The 21952-nt window shown below is 42.2% G+C and overlaps 2 protein-coding genes across 4 annotated transcripts; both read left to right on the plus strand.

Moving 5' to 3' along the window:
- Positions 1-5982: 5982 nt before the first annotated feature.
- On the plus strand, positions 5983-10211 carry eif5a (eukaryotic translation initiation factor 5A). The gene is made up of 4 exons (XM_071512977.1): positions 5983-6170; positions 6825-6929; positions 9169-9300; positions 9457-10211. Exons 1-4 carry the CDS (start codon positions 6003-6005, stop codon positions 9520-9522), a joined length of 471 nt encoding a protein of 156 aa, XP_071369078.1. The 5' UTR covers positions 5983-6002; the 3' UTR covers positions 9523-10211.
- A 1225-nt stretch (positions 10212-11436) lies between these two features.
- rpl22l1 (ribosomal protein L22-like 1) lies at positions 11437-14375 on the plus strand. Of its 3 annotated transcripts, none has more exons than XM_071512981.1 (4): positions 11437-11478; positions 12578-12691; positions 13325-13446; positions 14174-14375. In XM_071512981.1, the coding sequence occupies exons 1-4, from the start codon at positions 11470-11472 to the stop codon at positions 14316-14318; spliced, it is 390 nt and encodes a 129-aa protein (XP_071369082.1). In that variant the 5' UTR covers positions 11437-11469; the 3' UTR covers positions 14319-14375. The 3 variants fall into 3 exon arrangements, with proteins under 3 accessions (XP_071369082.1, XP_071369083.1, XP_071369084.1); XM_071512982.1 differs by having other exon boundaries at positions 11470-11478; positions 12587-12691; XM_071512983.1 differs by lacking the exon at positions 11437-11478 and adding an exon at positions 11845-11856 and having other exon boundaries at positions 12590-12691.
- The last annotated feature ends 7577 nt before the right edge of the window (positions 14376-21952 follow it).

Here is a 21952-nt window from a genome sequence, read left to right on the forward strand (position 1 = left end):
GGTCAAATCTTGTATTTCTGCTGCTCTGGGTTTTGCCTTTCATATCGCTATGTCGTTTTGGCGAGTAAACATCGCTGCTGTTTAGGTAGCATTAATCGAAAAAAAACCTCAATAAAACGACTTAAGAGCTCACCGTCGACCGGCAACCGTTCTCCAAGCATCGTTTTTTTTTTTTTTTTTTTTTTTTTTAGATGTTCACTCCTGTAGTCTTTCAAACAAAAGCTGTAGAGAACTGGGAAGCTCTGAATAGCTGCAGTCAAGTTCTTTCTCCATTTTGCGAGAGGAACTATGGCTTCATGAAAACCGAAATCCCATCAGGAAGGGAAACAAGGAAGCGCGGAAATCTGATCGGCTGTTGACGGCCTATCGGGGAAAAAAAAACGGCTGGATTCCCGGTGACTTGTTGCTTGCAGTGTGAACGCACCGTTAAGACTGCTGCTGAAATTGTGCATCTTTGTATGTCAAGGACCAAAATACTATGAATAAGCAGTTTTGTGTGATGATAGGGGGGGGGAAATGTGCAGTGGACATTTTTACACTTGTCGATGTGAATCCCCCGCAGGCGTCGTCGGGTTCGGCTGCTGTGGCTCCCGTGTCCTTTAGGTGTTTTTTCTGCCGGAACAGGGGGGGAAAGGAAGGCTGTAGATATTGTATTATTGCTGCACCAGAAAACAAAACCTTCACACCAGTTCTCACAAGAAGAATTCGGCGTAGTCTAGCTGCCGATCTCTGGACGTTTTACTTTTCGCTCCAACCCCCCCCACCCCCACTTCCCACTCCCCAACCCCCTTTCTCGGTTTTCTCCACCGTTTCTAAATCCCTGCTGTTCTGTGTGCATCGCACTTGTGTAAATACTCACTTTGATGTTAAAGGACAGACTGTGGGCGGGAGCAAGAGAGTTGAAGAACAAATGAAGCAAAAAAAAAAAAAAAAAAAACAAGGCTGGCTGTGTGTCTTGCTTTTTCGTCACGCCTCTGTAAATCTGTCCGTTCTTTAGTGTCTCTCAGATGGGACGTTTGGGTCGGGTACCAAGTTGACTCTTTCTCTCCTTTAGTTCATCACTGTTTATTTCGTTGCTTTTGTGCATTTGCATGGTGACGTACGTGTTCTACCTGTCATCACTTGTTACTAATCTACAAGTTAAAGGCAATACACTGGGTGGTCTGGCTGTAGAGGTTTTTGGCGATGAGGGATAGACTTCCAACAGTATTTTACTGTTTTTTTTTTATCGTTTTGTTTTTTTTGTAGCCGTCAAATCAGCTCGAGAGTTGTAAATTTAAACCGTTTCAAGATAAGTTTAGCATCTGGAAGTCTGTCCAAAAGATAAAACAGTCAGAAAAATCTAGATGTCAGACAGAAGAATTATGCATTCCCCCGTTACATTTTACATATTCAGTTGACGCTCTTATCCGGTGCTCCAGGACACTTCGACGGGACGCGCTGGCTGTTAACGGACACCCTGGCTTGGTTTTTTTTCGGGGGGGGGGTTTGAACCTGTGACGTTTCAGTTACGGGACGGTCTGTAAACGATCTGCAAACCACAAATCGGAAGGTGAAAACTACTGAGAGTGAGAGAGAGAGAGAGAAACCGGTCCTTCTTTTTACTTGCCGTTTCTTCACTCGTTCATTGATCTCAGAAAGGATGCGATGGGTGTTAAGCGGTGATGTTTTAGGCCTGAAGCTGAAGCCTTTTTCCACATGTGCAGGATGTTTCCGTTTATCAAAAGCAGCCTGTGAGCAAAGGGAGGGAGGCGGGGACAGTCTGAGAAACCATAGATGAAAAATATATATAAGTACATTTCGTTATGATGATATCTTACTGATCATTTTAGAGAAAGACAAAAAGATTCTGTTCACTTATTAAAGCTTAGTTGTCTTTCTACAGAATAGAGAAAATAGCTATAAGGATTTCTAAAAAAAAAAGAGAAAAAAAAAGAATACAATGTTTTTATTGTGGTATTATTTGTATTTGTATTTCAATTTTTGTACGTATCAAGACTGTGAACGTGTGTGCGGCTGTTGGTGTGTGTGTGGGTGCGTAGGTGGGCCGGTGGACTGGTGCGTGTGTGTGTGTGTGTGTGTACGGGTGTGTGTGTGTGTGTGTGTGTGTAATGCATGTGTGTGTATGTTTTCACCTTGTCTGAATCACTGGAATCGAATCAAAAGACAACCTCAATCTGGTAACACACATCTGTGATGTTCGAAATTCTACAATAAATGTCCTTTCCTTGTACAGCAGCACGGTTTCTCTGCTCTCTTTCTTCACACACACACACACACACACACACACACACACACACACACACACACACATACATATTGAACTTTTCTCTGTTCTTTCCTTAAATACTGTTTATCCTTTTATTTTAATAAACTGAATGTTTTCATGCCGAAGACCAACCAAACTGATGCATTACACCCTGTTTAATAGCTTGAGACTTGACTTGGGTTCTGGTGACTTGGGACTTGACTCTGACTTGTACTCTGATGACTTGAAAAGGTTTCTAAAGTCTTGACTTGAGATCTTGTGTTTGTGTAAATGACTTAGATTGAAAGTGATGAGATTTGTTCCAGCAGACGACTGAATTTAAATTGTGTTTTCTGAATTTGTATGGAATGATTGAATTTATTGAAGTTGAAACTGATTATAGAAATCAAACTCATGATGCTCTTACCAAGTTTTTATCCTATTAAAACCATATTGCATTGAAAAGTCCTAGATATTTAGTTTTCTTTAAGATATTAAATTGATACTGGACTCTTGATTTGTTCTGACTTGACTTGCTGTTCTACATTTAGACTAGAGACTTGACATTAATGACATGGACTTGACCTGGACTTGGTAATCTACATTTAGACTTGAGACTTGACATTAATGACTTGGACTTGACCTGGACTTGGTAATCTACATTTAGACTTGTGCCTCAAGGCTTGAGACTGACTTGGGACTCAAGCAAAGTTGACTTGATCACACCTCTTATTCCTAGACATAAAATGCACCACATTTTATGTTCTTGTGCTTTGTTTTTTCCTCTTTAACTTCGGTTTTTCTATTTCAGTTGGATTCTTTATTTTAATCCTTTATTTATCTTAGTGAATTATATTTTCCCTATTCGTTTCATACTGAGAGGATCCACTGCACTGTTTACCCTGTGTATGCTGTGTACATGACAAATAAACACACTAGAACTTGAACTATAGGTTCACAGAAAATATTCCAGTGTTAATAAGAGTTGATTTTTCAATGGCAGTTATTAGGAGTTGACCAGTGTTGATTGTCCAATCACAGAGCAGATACAGCTGCTGGTCGGCTGTTCAAAACTATCTGAAATGTTAAGTTAACTCTAATATTGAGGACTTAACCACTGGCATACTGTTGATTTTTACACTTTTAGTTAAATTTACATTGGTGATTTTGCAGTGTGGGGAAGTGAGCACTATGAAACCTATGATCAAAATAGTCATTATGATATGCCCAAACATGAGGTCCGGGGACCCCCAAGTGTCCCTGAGGGACTTGCAGGAGGTCTCAGGAACAGTTTGTTGGCTGTGGATCGGCCTCCATTCATTCTTATTAATTCTCAGACACCGCTGATGAGATTTTGATGAAACTTGGTGAAATTATTCTTCTCACCATTGCATTTTGACATTTTAAACATGACACTGATTTGCCCAAGGGGGTGCGCCACAATTACAAGTCAAAACAAGGTGGCACATTCGCCAGAAGGAGATTGCATCATCTGTGGGGGATGACATGTTTACTGTTGCCTTGTTTTCTATTATTTCAGACAGACAGAGTGATACAGCAATATGCATTTTGATCACAGTTTTCACTCTGGCTGTCCTCCAGTAGAAACAGATGACCACTTCAACAAAAATCTTCTTAATCTTCCCTGGACAACAGTGTGTATCTGTTTTGAGCAGCCTTGACATTAAAACGTTTGGAAACGCCTGTTCCAGTAAACGAAATCACAGTGAAAGGAAACTGCTCTATATTTTAGCATGAAACTGCTCTTCACTTTGGTGCTGGACCCGCCTGGAAACCCCTCAGAGCCGCACTTTGGGAACCACTGAGTCACGATGGGTTGCCAGGTTTGCTTCAAAACTGGCATCCCTTTCTGCCCATCTGCAACCGGAACACATAAACGCCCCCCCTCCCCTCTCTACGGATGCTGCAGTAAAGTTGGCCGCGCCTGCGCAGTTTCGGTCCTCTTTTTCTTGGAAGGTAAGTGTGGCATGGCGCGTGTTTCTGGCTATGGGGGATAAACGGAGAACTTAATGTACTTTTATATAAACCGATAACGGATTGTGAGCTATGAAATGGGTTGTGTAGTAGTTTACTATGAAGGGGGGCGCGCGGCGAAAGTAAAGTTTTCCGTGCGGCCGGCTGATGTGCGCGGCGGCAGGGTAACGTTAGGGTGTGGGGTCCATGTTCTATCATTTATACCCGAATCAAAGGGACATGCGGCCTGCAGCGCGGTCGGTGGATTTGCTTGTCATTCACTCCGCTAACGTTGTCGATTTCGGTTAAGTTTGAGAATTCAGGGTAAAATTATCATCCGGCGTCATATTGGCACAAACAAAATGACACACGGCGGCCGTTGTTGACTGAGCGTCAATCGTCTGCGTTTTGACTGAGCTGAATGGACGGCTAGAATAACTAGCATAGCACTAGCTAACGGCGTCAGTTGGCTAACGGTATTGGGTAGATGCGAATTAACTAGTACTCATGTTTGCTAGTTTACCGAGCTCAAGTCAACGTTATAAACATTAGCTTAGTTTACTAACTTGACACAAATTTTTTATTCGCCGAAGCGTTTGAGACAAGTCGCGGTGGGTGGCGTTAGCTGCAAATGTACCGTTATCTGGCGTCGTTGCGTTTAAACTCCATATGTAACGGTCACGCCAGCTAGCTTGTTAGTCTTAATGGATAATCTCCAAGACGACACCTAAAATTACCCCCGCACGTGACGAGCTAGCTGATGAAGCACGATGTTTTGATACCCGGCCGCACGGGCCTTACCGAGGCCTTGTCCAGGCTATTGGCGTTAACGAGCTAACGTGTTAGTTTTTGTCCACAAGTTGGAAGTTGAGCTGAGGTAAGCGGGTTGCTGCTAACAGTTGGAATAAGTAGAGTGGATATACAGTGTGGCCTGGCTTGTATTTATTTAGCCAGGCAGCTTGTCGTGTTTCATACTGAACGGCTTCGCTGTCGCCGGCTTGGCACTTAGGATTTCCAGTTTAGAATAGATCTAATTTAGTCTGAGGGAACGTCTGCGGATTTTCAGTTAACGGGATGACAGACCATGGGGAAGTTTTTTTTTTTTTTTTTTTTTTAAACCTCGCGATATCAGATAACGAGGTCTGCTGTGAAACCGGCCTCCAGCGCGGCAGCCCTAAAGCGAGGTCCATGAAAGGCTCCGGGGGCCCCCAGCAAAACCAGGGATAGTCTAGTTTTACCGTTACTCCCTAGAAATTGGCACAATGAGGGGATGTAAAAGGATGTTCAGTTGGGGTTCACTCAAAACACTTACTGCCCCACCTGCAGTATAGACAAGTCTATCAAATCCAACTGTTAAAGTAATCGGATGAAGATCCCTGGGATAGATCATAAAAACAAATGGGCATCCGTGGTCTATTGTAGGGTCTGTTTGAGTCTGTAGATTCAAAATAGTGATGATGCTAGGTTTAAAAGCATTCAAGTTGCATTTTGAGGTGCCAAATATTGCTTCCTTCTGGTCTTTAGTTTTCACTAATTGTCATCTTAATCATCTGACTCGCTTGGATCAATCAAAATCCACCCTGAATCTGATGACACTTGAGGTTCAAAATTCTGTAGTATGGCATAGTCTCAGGATAGTTGATGTAATATAAATATTGACATACTAGTTCAGTGTGTGACTTCACAAAGAGTGCAGTTGGGTTTTAAATGTGTTGAGGGTGGTTAGGTTGTGGCTTAACCCGGTTCCCTCTCTGTTCCAGCGCCCCAGACCCATCGCACCATGGCAGATCCCGATCTTGACTTCCAGACCGGCGAGTCTGGCGCCTCCGCCACCTACCCCATGCAGTGCTCTGCTCTGCGCAAGAACGGCTTCGTGGTGCTGAAGGGACGTCCCTGCAAAATTGTGGAGATGTCCACCTCCAAGACCGGCAAGCACGGGCATGCCAAGGTAGAGCTTAGAAACTTATCCTGAACAGAGCGTTTGTTGTGGCCCCGGTGAATTTAAAGGAGCCGTGAGTTGGCAGTGCGAGACGCAGACGGTGCCAGCCGTAAATGGAGCTCTGAAACCAGACTTGGGGCTCTTAATAAAATCGAATAGATTTCGGACCGGTCTGATCCAATCTGCTTGATGTTTTCCTTCAGTAATAACACGTAAATTATCAGTGTATTTTTCTTTGAACACACACAAACACTCTTGTACTTGCGCTGCACTTTGATCTCTCCTATGACTTGCATGAAATAGCCCTGATGGAGAAAATTATTCCCCTTGCCATTTTCTGCATCTTGGGTGGGGTTTTACTTATTCACTCCATAAAGAACAATAAAGACGATACAAAAGTCATGTGCCGGAGAAGTTTGAAACCCAAGTGAGCTTATAAAAAACACAACTTGCTGAGAAAATAAAATTATATGATTCATACAATAGAAACTCAACTATCTTGTGGTGTTTTGGTTGAGATCTATTGTTTTCATGTAATCTGTGCTTTTCATAAGCCTCTTGGTGTTTTTTGTAATCTCATCTGCACTATTTTCCTTTTTCATAGTTATATATTTTTTTAATTTCTTCACATTACTGTGCAGTAAACTAAACTTTATGCTGTAGGTTAACCTGGTTGGTATCGACATCTTCACCAACAAAAAGTATGAAGATATGTGCCCCTCCACCCACAACATGGATGTGCCCGCCATCAAGAGGCTAGACTACCAGGTAGGTCATCCAGTGCTTAATTTGTAAATGATGAGGTCCCGGAACACAAAGTGGTCGGTGTTCCCGTGAGTTGGTCTGGAGGGAAAAGCTTCCGGAACATATCAAGACAACAAGGCATTGGAGGCACGGTGGTGCTCAGTACAGCCATATAGCTTACTGTAGACCCAACAGCCTAAACATTACTAAATGACCGACTATATGACCTTAGAGCTCCGACTACTGGAGATCTGTAACAATATTTGATTATTGTGTAGGCTACATAATGCTCATTTTGTCCAAACCGTTGGGTTTTTACAAACCTGCCCTTCTAGTAGTGGACTAAAGATATAACTGTGCTGTGCACAACATAAAAATGCACACATACTTGGCTCTGAGACATCCTAATCATACAGAAACACATCAAGGAAACTGCAATGGCTTCAACCATTTACCAGACAAATTCTGGCTCTAGTAGTTACGCATTAATATTCAACACAAATACTTTCATAGGATATCTATTTTAAACGTAGTAAACAATGTCAGTGAATAATGAAATGACAGCAATAAAACGTGTTATGGTCATGCCATGCAGCTAGAAGTCGGCCTAAATGCGACACTCAGCTGGACCGCGCTGGTTTTGAAATGCCCACATTGATGTGGGGCTTACAGCCCTTCACTCAACCAATTATATTACCAATTATTTCTGGACACTCAACATAACATGCGCAATGTCCCACATATTTAACTGTTGGACTTACATGTCCACACTCCAAATAATATCTGTTTTCATCTATGCAAATATGAATTTAGATGTTGTTGTCCCAGCAGAGAACTGTAACACGTTTACAAAAACAACATGCTTACCTGGTCTAATTTTCCAAAAACAGTCCACACAGCAGACATATGGACAGCAAATTCAACTGTCTTTTAGCCATGACGATGTCTGAAGTTTACCGTAACACACTCTGCAGAGCAGCTCACTCATGTAACGTGATTACTATGCGCTTGCTGCTACCTTCTAATAGGGTAATCACCTGTCTTCATATGGAAATGAGCCAATTAGGTTTTTACAATGGAGGGGAAAGGAAGAGTCAACTACTGGGATTATTACATGGCAGACAAAAAACCCCCAAAAAAACAAACTTTCATGCCACCAGAGGTGCCGGGTCCATGAAAATAAGTACCGGAATGCAGGTAGTCCAAAAGAGGAGGTCATCTCTCCAAACACTTTATCACTGAAGTGTTACTCTAAATAAACGCACACGTCAATTAGAACAGACAGACTCCACCAGTTGAGTAGTGATAATGTCCCACCAGTTGAAGTAGTGGTAGTGTCCCACCAGTTGGAGTAGTGGTAGTGTCCCACCAGTTGGAGTAGTGGTAATGTCCCACCAGTTGGAGTAGTGGTAATGTCCCACAGAGCTTGTGTTCCAGTTGTTTGAGGTGGCAGCACTTCATGAGTCGTCCCTCGAGGGTCTGTGGCTCTGGAGCCGCTATGCCTGCCAGGGAATTTATTTATTTTTTTGTCTCCCCCCACACGCTGCAGTGTCTGGATTCCAGCATCCATCAGCTGTTGTCACCATTTTACCGGCCATATGAAAATTTTAGAATTGACACCTGAACCATGTCTGGCTACCAGCCAAAGTGGCTTAGTAGCCACAGTTGGCATTTACCAGCATTTGGCTGGTGGGGAAATTGGGTTGTCTCACATTAATCCAGATTGAAAATCTCAGTTTTCAGCAAGTGTAAGCAGGCCCAGCGATCTTAGTATGTTAGGGTGTGCTTTGTGCAGTGGTACGGTGGTATTAAGGTTATCTTTTAGAGAGGAGGTGATGTGAAGCCAGGGAGCCGATATCCATCTGCAGGTCCACCGTCTCCTGTCATCAGTTGGACTAAATGTTGACCACTCCTCTATGACCATACTCCTCTATAAAGTCTCATTAACTTATACGGCATTTTGTATGAGGCACCTGTTCTGTGATGCACATTCCTGACTGATTATGGGAACTTGAGTGCTGCTGAAGGCCACTGTCACAGAAGTCTCCTGGCTTTTGTACAACGGTTACCAATGCATGTGTACAATCTGACAGTTTTCTGCAAAGCAGTATATAAAAAAAGATGGGGAAATTTAAGACCGGCAACTCGCTTGTGGGTTACCACAAGCGAGCTGGTGTAGCAACCAATAAAACACGGGCAGTGTGCTTTATGTCATCATGGTTATAAGGCGTCTTTGACCGTTAATGTGCCTTTCCCTCCACAGTTGGTTAATATCAGCGAATGCTACATGTCCCTAATGGCTGACAACGGTGAGGTCAGAGAGGACCTGCGTGTCCCCGAGAATGACATTGGAAAGGAAATCGAGGCAAAGTTCGAAGCGTCTGAGGACTTCATGGTAAGCGATTGTGGGGCCAGAAATGTCCTATTGGAGCGGGGGGGTTAAATATCTGTCTTTTGGGAAGGAAACGTTTGACTCTTTGATTATGAAGTAAATGAGGAGTGCGGGGTGAGATTTCGGACGTCTAACTTGAACATCTCTTGTGCTTTGCAGGTCACCGTTTTGGCCGCCATGGGGGAGGAATGCGCTGTCGGCACCAAGTCCATGTCCACCAAATAGGGAGACAGACTTTGCTGCCCAGGCAACAAGCACCACCCACAACCAGTCTCTTGCATTCTCATTGGTTCTGTCACCAAAGCGTCGGCCTTCACAGACAACCTCAATCATTCTGTTGTGATTTATCTCCTCATTGATCTTTTCTTTTTGTTTCTCTTTTCCATTGCTGTTGGGAATGTTCCACCGCAGCTCGCTGCGTGGTCCTCTGCCTGATCACTGAGGTTTTGTTTGGTAACAATCTACTTTATAAAAAATAACTTCAAAAATATTGATCGGTTGCTCATTCCTGTTTATTTTTGCCTTCAAAATGTTGGTCTTGCCACTCACATTCCTGAATGTTTAAATAACACCGGGATCCAGCTTTTGTATGATTTATTTTTTTATATTCTTTAGATTGAATATAGCAGGTCTAATGCCTTTTAGAGGGAAGGGGAGGGGGGCTGTTTTTGAGTTAAAGCAGTGGGAGGGGGAGGTTACCCTTTATAGATACTCAACTCTGGTTAGGTTGTCCCTCTAGCTGCCATACTGCTTTCCAGCATGGCCTTTGCTCTGGTTCCTGTGTGGATTTGGCGCAACAAGGTCCGTTTCTCCCAAAACGCTGGGTTTGCCGGTGGCTAGCACTTAAGAGCACTTGAGGTCCACCCCGGCATTTCAAAGCTCTAAAAAAAACAAGAAAAGAGAACACTTTTTTTTGGACAAATGGAAACAAACTTCAGTGATTTATCCTCTTAATGCCAGTCTCGTGTCTGTGTAGAAGTCTGAGGGGCGTGAGGGTCCTGTGCGCTTACCTCTTGTCCACCAGGGCAGCCGAGGGCCTGCCCCGCTGCCCTGGCTATCCCCCAATACAAAAGGAGTGTTTTGAGGCGTGAATGTGTAGCGGTGTGGGCCTCCGAAATGTTGTGGGAGGCGGTTTGCAGTGAGGTGTGTGTTTTGAGGGACTCAATCGGGGAGGGGAGGGTGGTAGAGTTGCAAACTTTGTTCACTCGAGGCCTTTGTCACCTGACTGGAGATGGCAAAAAATAAAAGTTGAAACAAATGGACAAAAAACTGCAACCGGTGTCTGTCTGGTTTTGTGTCTTGTGTGTATATATATATATCTTGTGTTGCTTCAGTAGACAAGCATGCACAGACACAATAGTGCAGCTTGCTCAAACTCTCTTCAAAGCGTCTCATGGTTTGTCAAGACTCAGGCAGTTGCGGACACACCCTGCCTGGATGCCTGATATGGTAATGTGAAGATGACTCATGCTCAGCCTGGTGCACCTCTCCTGCCTGCAGGTCGACACACTGAGCCACAAGTTGCACCACAATGGGGGAAAGAAAAAAACAAAAAAGGCATGTCCGCTTTTCTCTGCCCATGCCTGTCTAACCAGTAATGGGCTCTATGAGTCACGGGGAGGTTTCTCTTTCCCCCTCTTAACATCCACATAAATGTCAGTTTGTTCAAACACGACTAGGAAGGAGGGTTGATGCACATCCACTGCAGCAGGGGAGGGATGGTGTGTGTGTGTGTGTGTGTGAGAGACTGCAGGCCGGTCAATCATTGACCGCAGACAGGTTTATTTGGGTGTGTTTGGCTGTTGCTGCCCTTGGACTCGCATCATTCTACATACGCGACTGCTGCAATGGTTTTTAGCTCCTGCGTGATTTTTCAGTTTGAAGGAATTAAAATAAAGACAATAGCGAAAGTGCAAAATCCTTCCAAGTTCTATAAAATAAAAACAATCGGCCATTACTGAAACATCCCGCACTGCTTCATAATTCATGTAACCGTCTATTTCCTGATTCATGTGAGAAACGAGTTCCTATCTATGCCAGGCGACCCGACGCTTTCCTGATCTGATAAAAGCTGCACACTGGAATCGCCATATTTGGTAAGAGCGTTCCAGATGACGTGATATACGTCCCGGCGTCACGTCCGGTACTCCCTTTCCCGTCCGCTCGCTCAACATGGCGCCGGTATGTACTGATAGCTCCCGAGAGATGTGTTCAATTTATTGTTCATTTCGTGTAGTTTTTTGCTATTTTGCCTAGTATTCATTCAGATACAACAAAACTCTTAACAGTACAGCTACGTGCTTGACCCTGGACGTGTTTTGTTATGGAATAAGACAAGAGGCTATCAGTGTTAGCATTAGCTTGCACGCTTAACGTTTATACACGTGTCCCATTCATTGAGTGCATGACAGCAGAGTTTGCCGGTGTACCGTACTGATACTGATAAAGTCTGTCACTACTGCTAGTCTAGGGTCCGCTGGTTACTTCGGCGTACATATGATCCACCCAACAGCACATATTTCACTACAATGTAAACTTTTATAACTGATGTCTCCACTAGTCCTACAGTCTCCCTCCAGCGAAACGCACCAGGCGACAGCGCGAATCAATTTAGTATTTGACATTTTAGTAAAATAAGGGATCACTGGCTGAACATATGAATGCCGAAGTTACTAGTGGACCCTTACGATTTGTGGAAACTTTAAAGTGTTGTTCTACGACGTGTGTCTGTTTGCAGACAAGTAAGGTAAAATTATAACCTGTCAAATTGCGGTTCGACGTAGCGTTTTCTCCAACGTGTCGAGAGAGAGAGAGGGACAGAACGGCGCCCATCTGGCCTGCTGTCTGCAGGATTCCCACAGGCCTTGACAATCCTGTAAAATTTGTGGATTTGAGAAAGATTCTTAAAGATTTAGAAAACGAATAGATGGCCTTAAAAGCATTTCATTTTTTATCACAGTAAAGCACCCAAATTCATCTATGGATCTCTCCTCACATCCTGAGGAAAACCCTATGATGGATATTTGTGTTGATATAGCAGCAGCAGCAGAATTTATTTTAATGAATGATTTCACCATGAGTTATTGATTTGACAAGATCGTGAATACAAAATGAGGCCTCTGTGATATCTAATTTTGACCAATGTCATGTCTAACCCCAAAACAGGCCAATTTTGAGTCCTTGAAAGTCATTGAAAGGACCTTGAATTTGTCCAAGGGAGTGTGGGAACCCAGTGTCTGCCAAAGTTTTCTGATCTTGTGACTTCTGTGTTGCCGCCCAGCTCAAACAGAAGAGACCGACAGTTGGTAAGAAGGCCAAAAAGGGAGCTTCATGGAGGTTCACCCTGGACCTGACCCACCCGGTGGAGGACGGCATCCTGGACTCTGCTAACTTTGTAAGTCTCTACATGTCTGCTGCAAAGCCCTTAAAGCTTCATACCAGCGTTCCTGACTGGATAAAGAACATGTTATAATATAATAATAATGTTATAATGAACATGAATAAACATGTTAATTTTCAGGTTAAAGTTAAGGAACTGGGTAAAAATAGTAAAATGTTGTTAATTTCCTATCTATATGACTATATATTATGCAGTCGTAGACCCCCTGTCATTTCACACAATATTTGTTGGGAAGAATTATAATCTATAGATTATGATGTTGCTGATAGGGATTGATAGGATTAATATGACTATCCATATACGTCATTGAACATCAACATATCATCTAGTCTTCAAATCCAGTCATGAAGTGAAGCTCAGGGGAAAAAGTTGAAATGGAGAAAATGTGTGTGAACCCTGTTTAACATTCTCTTTGATAGCTGTTGTGATGATTCTTCATTTAACTAGACTTTTTTTTTTGCCTTTTACTTTATCTACTAATTAACTTAATGTACGCTGGTTGCCTGTAGCCTGTGTAGTCTGCCGGAGCGAGTGGCTAACGCTGTGTGTGGACTAGGGTTCCCTTCCCTAGCTCGAAAAAAAACTAGGGTTCTCTTCCCTAGTGTGTCACTCTGCTCTGTCCAATAGGAAACCTTCCTCAAAGAGAGGATTAAGGTCAACGGGAAGACGGGGAACCTGGGAAACATGGTCCAGGTCGGCCGGATGAAGAACAAGATCAACGTCACGTCTGAGAAGCAGTTCTCCAAGAGGTGAGATGGGAGACAGTGAGGTTAGGGTGAAACGGCGTTAAGAAATATACAGTGTTGAGATTTATATAGAAGTGTCACCCACCGTACTTTACCTTCATCCAACAATAGACAGTTGACTGAAGTGTAGGTTTGTACAGTCCATCTGTTCCATCAAAGATTCCATCAATTTTATAAATCGGACACATGTGATGCGACCTTTCATCATAACAGGTCCTCTACCTAGTGATAGAATTTCAAATGTGTATATGTCAAGAGTTTTAGGGCTGCAACTAACGATTATTTTCATTATCTATTATTATTCTTTTTTTATTAATCATTTAATCTACAAAATGTCAATACTGACAAATGGCCAACACAAGTTACCAGAACTCAAAGTGATGTCTTAAATTTGTTTATTTAGTCTGACGAGCAGCCAAAAAAATGATTAATTTGTAGTTATATGAAATGGAGAAAAGCAGCAAATGTTAGCATCTGTGCTTGATATGCTGTGCCTTGATAAATGACTCAAACGATAAATCGATTATTAAAAATTAGAATTGACTAATCGTTTCAGCACTAAAGGATTTTATCACAAAATGACACATCCACCATCCATCTATCGGACAAAATGTTGGCATGAAAGTGAAGAACATTATGAGTTTCTATTAAAAGTAGAAGACACACAATAGCGCAAACAATTCTCCAAAGCCGCAGCCTCCGTAACGGTTTGTTCACCCCCGCTCCCCAGGTATCTGAAGTACCTGACGAAGAAGTACCTGAAGAAGAACAACCTCCGTGATTGGCTGAGAGTGGTGGCGTCCGACAAGGAGACGTACGAGCTGCGCTACTTCCAGATCAGTCAGGAGGACGAGGAGTCGGAGACGGACGAGTGAGCGGCTGCTCTGAGCCGCCAGCATGGACTGTGACTGGAGAATAAATGTGGAAAACCACGACTTTTGTGTTTTGCCTTCTTACTCTCAGACAACAGATAAAAACACACATCAGACAGAAAGTGTGCCGGATCGAAAATAAACAGGCAGAGGAAAAGAATAGAGTCCGCACACTGGATTGTTCCTGATGCAAAATTAAATTATTATTATTTAACTGCGGTGTTGTTAACTTATTTTTGCATCAGCAGCTATCCAGTGGGCAGATTCTATTCTTTTCCTCTGTTTCTAGTCTTTCCAATACACAGAACTCATGTTAACTAATCCTTGTTCTATGTAGAAACCTGACTTGGTGTCAGATTGAAGGGGATGGGTGAGTGTCTGGGTATTTGTCACAGATGTTTTGTTGAATAAGATTCACAGCAACACCGGAGCAGAATGTGTTTATAGTTTATTTTAGTTCTCAAAAGACGCCACAGTAACCCTGAAAAACTCCCATTTGTACCAGTTTTGGGTACAAACCAACTGAAAAGGAATAAAATATTTAAATAGTAGCAGGAGATTCCTGGGGAACTACAGGATTGTAACCGCTTCTTCATCTAAATAGTCAAAGCAGACTGCTGTCCAGAAAACTAAAGCAGTTTCTTGGAAGTTCATCTGATAAATGAGCTCCATCTGGCTAGTTTTATTGATTATAGGCTATAGATCCTGGGCTGTAGCTGAAGTGAATCTGGATCCTGGATTCTGAATTCTGAATCTGAGGGCAGGAAAAAGAAAAAACATCAAGCTGTTATAGTTTACAGATGGCAGATGAGTATTTTCTAAATGTAAGATTCAGACTGTTGTGTTCCCAGTTGGACTGAGCTTTAACCTCCAAGTTCTGCACAAAGTGATGTGTATTTGTGTCGGCTATAGCAGCAAATCACACACATTGTAAGTGGCTTTGACTCCACCAATAACATCTAAAACTAAGATGCCAGTCCTGCCCACACTTTTTATGGGCACAAAGGTGAACCGATGCCCACTAGGTGCTGCTAAAGGTCCTTTGACACTTGAATGCAGGTTTCTGTCAGAACCAAACAGAACCAGAACCAGGTCCAGTTCACTTCAGAACAAAATATGGCCGCTGTGCACCAGAACTGTGTTTGCTTCTCCTCAGTCCATCTCCAGACCTTTGTAGCATTTCAGTCTTTTTTTCCTAATACAGTATTTCCTGAATTTCAACTGAGGACGAATCGGCATAAAACTAAAGAAAACAGTTGAATAGGGCTGGGCGATATAGTTGAAATCAATATCATGATAATCATAAGGATTTTTCTCGATATCAATATGATTCACCATATGGTTCATGTATGCAACATCGTGTTAAATAATCAAATTAATGTTCATCTCATTGAACCGAATGGTGATGTTAGGTGTGATGTCAAACAAAACAGAAGTATTCAAATAATATTCCTACCATACTTCATTTTATGAGTTTTTAAGTAAAATTTGCTTGTCATCATCAATTTAGACAGCAGAAATGTGTGTCACGATATTAAAATATCTTCATATCATCACGATATGAGTAACTTGTTATAAACACCTAATACTTATGAAACATAAAGAAAAAGTTCTAACCCTAACCCACAAGAAATGGCCCAAATTAGTTGGAGAACACACAAATTAAATGACAACAACAGGAGGAAAACACAGAACTTTTACAACAACAGTCTCTTTAGATATAAAATAAGTAGCATTTAGTAAAATAACAATAAAATAAATTTTGAGTGAACAACTGTATTGTTAGAAATATTTTCTAGTAAAATAAGAGTCTCTTTAGACATGATAGATGGTTCCATGTTACAGTCTGGCATGAAGTGAGCGTCAGTCTGCCTCCAGTTCTTTGCTCTTTCATGAATTTGCTGAAAGCTGCCAGTGAATCCTTTATTCCCTTCAGCAGAGTGGGATGGTTTGGTTTGCTCCCTATCTCTTTTTTTTTATGTGTGTGTGTGTTTGGGTTCATGGATGCCTGGCCATTTGCATGTGTGTCTATATACACACATGCTTGCACGTCTGCCTGCGTGTACAGTGTGTGTGTGTGTGTGTGTGTCTGGATTCGCTCCATCCTCTCATCTGTTGTGTATAAAGCACGTTGCCTCAGGAATGCGAACACCTTAAACTGGTCCGGAGTCAGCAGCCGCTTACAGTACAGCGGTGGAAAGAGTATTAAAACGTCCTACTCCAGTAGAAGTACTGTTACTTTGCTGATATTTCACTGAAGTAGAAGTGAAAGTACAGGTGTAAAAATCTCCTTCAGTAACAGTAAAAAGTGTCTGATTTAAAAGTTCCTGAGTTCCTCTTTAGAACAGAGAACGTTGTCAGCTGTGATCTTTGCCATGTGATTCTAACAGGAGAGAGGACAGAGGTCAGACTGGATTCTTTTCACTGGAAACATTAGAAACGACAAAATAAAGTGCAGAAACAAAGTAAAGTCAGATTCCTCTTCTCACTGTGAATGGATCCACAGTTTGTCAGTTTACGTCGATCCAGTTTCTGCTGCTGATGCAGAGACACAAACGTAACTTAAGTAAAAGTACAATTTCTGACTTCAAGAAGTACACAAAAAAGCTACTCAATTATAATACTGTGAGTAAATGTAATTAGTTACTTCCACCCTTGTCTAAAATGTATAGACCACCCAACAGATTAGAGCTACAGACATGACAAATAATAAAAAAAAAAAAGCAGCAAACACAATGAAGAAATAAGCAAGGTAAAAAATAAAAGAAATCCAAGTCCTTAGGTCTTCACTTAATAGCTTTTCGTTGTTGTAGGGCGAAAACCTCATAACTCTTTTTTGGTGATTTTCATGTTTTAACATAAATTTCTGTATGAGAAAATCCTACAAGCCTTTGTCTGATGAAACAAACTGTCGAAACCAACCGGATAAACTGACAAACACATGGTGGCTGTTTTTCTTAGTTCCTGAAAATAAGTCAACATTTTGGAGATGTAAGGTTTTCATCTGACATCGGCAGTATGTTCACTTTCCCACAGATAACCAGCCGGAGAGTTTCTTCACCCGTTGGCTGATTTTTGGCTGTTTTTTTCGGGGATTTTTCCACACAGCGACTGTTTGTTTGGCTTGAAATGAACAGAAAAACATTAAAACTTGTTTGGATTTTCAGTAGCGAGCTCCTACATGACAGATACATGAAAACACTGTGTGCCTCACTCTGTCTCATGCATCTGTCTATTGATTATGTACTACAGGTGGACTGATATGGATTTTTGAAGGCCAATACAGCCACTGATACTTTTGGAGTTGCCGATAGCCGATATTTTTACCATTTTTTCTTTTAGTTTTTTTTTCACCATTTACATGCCAAACAATTCCAAAAAATGACAAAGATTCATGTGACACTAAAACTCTCCACTGGAACCCAAACAAACACATTTTCTCTGCCGTGTGTTGGTTCCCACAACACACTGGATTGATTTCTGTCCAATATCTGATTTCTAATAAAAGGTCAATATTGGCAAAATCCGTTGAACCCTATTGTGTACTACTGTGTGTGTGTGTGTGTGTGTGTGTGTGTGTGTGTGTACGTTCTCATCAGCCCCGCCTGCATGTGCTGTCACAGGCCGGTAATCTGACCTTCGGTATCAGATTACCACCAGATTACAACAACAATACATCACATATACATACATTAACTCCCCCCCCCCCCCCCACACACACACACACACACAGCATAATATACAAATTAAAACAACACTTGTACACCGCCTTAAAGAGACACTCATGGGGTCACATGTTTCGATGAACTCCCATGACTTCCAATGGGACTCCAATTAGGACAATATATTCAATATTATCGTTTATCGTCTTTCAATGTCTTTCATATCGTGATGATATGAAGATATTTTGATATCCTGACACAGTTCTGCTGTCTAAATTAATTACAACGAGCTAATATTATTTTAAAGCTCTGACAAAATTAAATATGAAACATTTAAATTATTATATTATTTTAAAATTTCAGTGTTTTGTTTGACATCACACTTAAAGGGGGGGTGTCCTAGGATGTGGCAATTCTTAGTATTTATGGTGATTTTGGTACTTGGAGGTGTTAGTTTCCGCCTCTCCGACACTACAGACGCTCTCTGCTTTGCTCCTGCCTGCTTATCTATTTTTCAGCAATATTTTCCTGTTTTTCCGGCTGCAATGCACAAAACTATGAGTGGGAGTTCCTGTTAACTACTAATTCTACAGGATTAAAGTGATCAGAGGTCGTGATCACCTATTTTCAAACTTTTTCACCATTCGGGATTACACGATGCCTCCTCACACTCTGGAATCTCTAAAATGCTCAGACTGCCATAAACTGCTACAGAAGATTGCTTTACTAGAAACCAGAATTTTTGCATTGGAAAATGACAGAGAACTGCATGACACACTTCCAATGTCTTCAGTCGGTGAGTTGAAACAGCCCAGAACTCAGGCTCAGAGTGCTAATGAAGTCCCAGCATTGAAGGATTCCATAACCTTCCCAAAACTTGGTAAACCTGAACCAGTACCGAAGAAACTAACTGAACAGACTGAGTCTGCTACCCACTGGTATACGCTGGGCGCAAAGCCCAAAAATAAACATACAAATAGACAGCAGACTAATGCAAATAAGAGACTGCAGTCATCCCCGACATTACGGCTGGAAAATAGATTTGAACCACTATTGAATCTGTGTGAATCAGAAATGGCGACCACTATTGATTATTTGCACAAGGAAGAACGGCGACGGACTAAGGTGCGCACAGATAAAGGGTTAAAGTCAAAGGCTTGGACGGACAAGAAGCCCGCCCCCCCAGTGGAGCAGACACCTGGGCCGGACATTCTCATTGTTGGAGACGCCGCTATCAGAAACATAAGCGGTAAGATGATCAAAACATGTTGTTTTCCAAGTGCAACAGTCTGTGACATCAGTGAAAAAATCCCCCAAGTACTGTCTGACCACCCAGAAATGAATCAAATCATTGTACATGTGGGGACAAATGATATTCGCAGAGAGCAGTCGGAACTGCTAAAGCTGGATTTCATTGAACTTTTTAACAGACTTGGCAAACTAGAGATTCAATCCGTTATCAGTGGGCCATTACCAACAGCTGACAGAGGAATCAATAAGTTTAGCAGGCTACTCGGATTGAATACATGGCTGTCCAAAACCTGCAATTTAAAAGGACTGAACTTCATTGATAACTTTAACCTCTTCTGGGGACGTAGAGACCTTTTCAGAGCAGATGGCCGCCATCTAAACGGGTCCGGAGTGAAACTACTAACGGACAATCTCCTCTACTCCCTTCATCACCCATCTGCCCCGCTCCCGGAGGCACTCAACTCTGACACACTTCAGTCCCAACTTCAACAGCAACCCATAGACGACCAGTCACTTTCACCACAGCCCCAGTCCCTGACCCAGCATCAGCTTGGAGCTCTCTGTTCCTCCACATCACCCTCACCCTCACCCTCCCCCTCCCTCGCCCTCTCCCCCGCCTCCCCTCTGTTAGGATTCACAGATAAGATGGAAGAACTGGTGAATGCCGGACTTAAACTCACCCCCCGACCCCTTCCCCGCCCCGTCCTAGCCAACCCTCAGGCTCCACCACCCCCAAAGCCCCGCTCTTCAATTCTCCCCCCTCGTCCCCCTCGCCCATGCCCCCCCTCTTCAACTCCCAGACGTCCTCCCCCTCCCTGCCCCCCTCGACCTTCATCCATCCTGGAGGTGCCAAGCGCACTGTGTCACACCAGCGTTGCTGATATCAACACCGGAGAAGCAAACAACTGATGGCCTTGGGGTCCCCGCTGCAATGTAGCTGGTATTCATGAAATTTCCCATATCAAGCTGGGGCCCAGTACACGTATTGCTGGATCACAACCACCACCAAGAGTTTTTACGTCAGTGCCTGTAACTTTCCCCATTCCTGTTTTGACTAGCAGTAGAATAAGCAAGACGTACCCTCTCCATGCTGCAAACTTATCAAATTTGATAAGAGTGAAACAACTTGACAATTGCAGACATCCTGCCTCAGGGCCTGTGACCAATAATCTAAAACTAGCCCAAAAAACCATAAAGCTTGGCTTGCTTAATGTTAGGTCTCTGGTTAACAAATCTCTTTTGATCAATGACCTAATTAATACTTATAAACTTGATTTTATGTTTTTAACTGAAACCTGGTTAGACAGAAATGGCAGAATGGCTGTTCTTATTGAATCTGCACCCCCCAATTTTAATTTTTTAGATGTTTTTAGAGCTGACAGGAGAGAAGGAGGTGTTGCAGCTCTTTTCTCTGATGTGTTTCAGTGCAAACAGGTGTCATTTGGGGATTTTGCATCTTTTGAATACCTTGCTTTTACTTTGAAATGTACTATTCAAGTTTTATTTCTGATTGTATATAGACCACCTAAACAGTCCAACAATTTCTTTGACAAATTTGGTGAACTACTGTCCAAAATCTCCACAGATTTTGATTGTCTGGCTATATCGGGTGACTTCAATATTCACATTGATAATCCAAATGATAACCATGCTAGAGACCTGACTAGCATGCTAGAGGCTTTTGGTCTGTCTCAGCATGTGTCGGGGCCCACCCACAATCAGGGGCATACCTTGGACTTGATTATCACTAGGGGTCTCAATATCACTAAAACTGCTGCTATTGATGTTGCCATATCTGATCATTTCTGTGTTTTCTTTGATGTGTCTATAAATCTGGAACTACAAGCTAGGCCAAAAATTGTTAAAAAACGCTACATCAATGATAATACTGCTGCAGCTTTTATGAACGCAATATCTATGTCACAAATGCCCACTGCGCATTGTATTAATGACCTTGTTGAAAATGTTAATTGTCAAATTAGGAATGCCATTGATGACATTGCACCAGTTAAGGTGAAAATCTCTGGTAAGCAAAAAGCACCCTGGAGAAATGCTATGTCTGTAAAACAATGGAAAAGAGAATGCCGAAAGGCTGAACGTAAATGGCGAAAAACAAAACTCCAGGTTCACTATGAAATCTACAAAGAGGAGCTCCAAAACTACAACATAGAATTGAGAAATGCCAGACAATCCTTTTTTGCCAAGATCATTAGTGAAAATACAAACAATGCACGTACACTTTTTACTACTGTTGATAGACTGATAAAACCCCCAGCATCAATTGCCCCAGAGCTTCTCTCTACTGCTAAATGTAATGAATTTGCCGCCTTTTTCAGTGATAGGATTGTGAGTATCAGACAAACTATCAGTGCTTCCATGTCTAACAGGAAGGTTATGCCTCCATTTCCTTCACGCATAAATAATGTAAGTAATATGGCAGATTTTACTGCTGTTGACTACACAACACTTAAGGACACTATACAACAGCTTAAGTCATCCACCTGCTGCCTTGACCCTCTGTCCACAAGCTTTTTTAAAAATGTCTTTAGCTGTTTGGCGAATGAGCTATTGCAAATTGTTAAGAGCTCTCTTTTGTCTGGTGGCCTCTGTTAAAGAAGAGTTACCTGGATGCCTCTGTGATAAGTAATTACAGACCTATTTCCAATCTCCCTTTTATTAGTAAGATCCTGGAAAAAATTGTCTTCAACCAGCTTAACAACTATT

Source organism: Centroberyx affinis, unplaced genomic scaffold (genome assembly GCF_046629955.1).
Source record: "Centroberyx affinis isolate AG114_WGS23_722 - 3 ecotype Tasmania unplaced genomic scaffold, CSIRO-AGI_Caff_v1 ptg006693l_1, whole genome shotgun sequence".
Taxonomy (NCBI): Eukaryota; Metazoa; Chordata; class Actinopteri; order Beryciformes; family Berycidae; genus Centroberyx; species Centroberyx affinis.

Bases quoted from the DNA above. Each gene is read 5' to 3' on its own strand.
- eif5a (XM_071512977.1), top strand. From the start codon at position 6,003: ATGGCAGATCCCGATCTTGACTTCCAGACCGGCGAGTCTGGCGCCTCC. The intron at 6,171-6,824 runs GTAGAGCTTAGA...TTTATGCTGTAG, and splicing joins GCAAGCACGGGCATGCCAAG to GTTAACCTGGTTGGTATCGA. The intron at 6,930-9,168 runs GTAGGTCATCCA...TTCCCTCCACAG, and splicing joins TCAAGAGGCTAGACTACCAG to TTGGTTAATATCAGCGAATG.
- rpl22l1 (XM_071512981.1), top strand. The intron at 12,692-13,324 runs GTAAGTCTCTAC...TCTGTCCAATAG, and splicing joins TCCTGGACTCTGCTAACTTT to GAAACCTTCCTCAAAGAGAG. The intron at 13,447-14,173 runs GTGAGATGGGAG...CCCGCTCCCCAG, and splicing joins GAGAAGCAGTTCTCCAAGAG to GTATCTGAAGTACCTGACGA.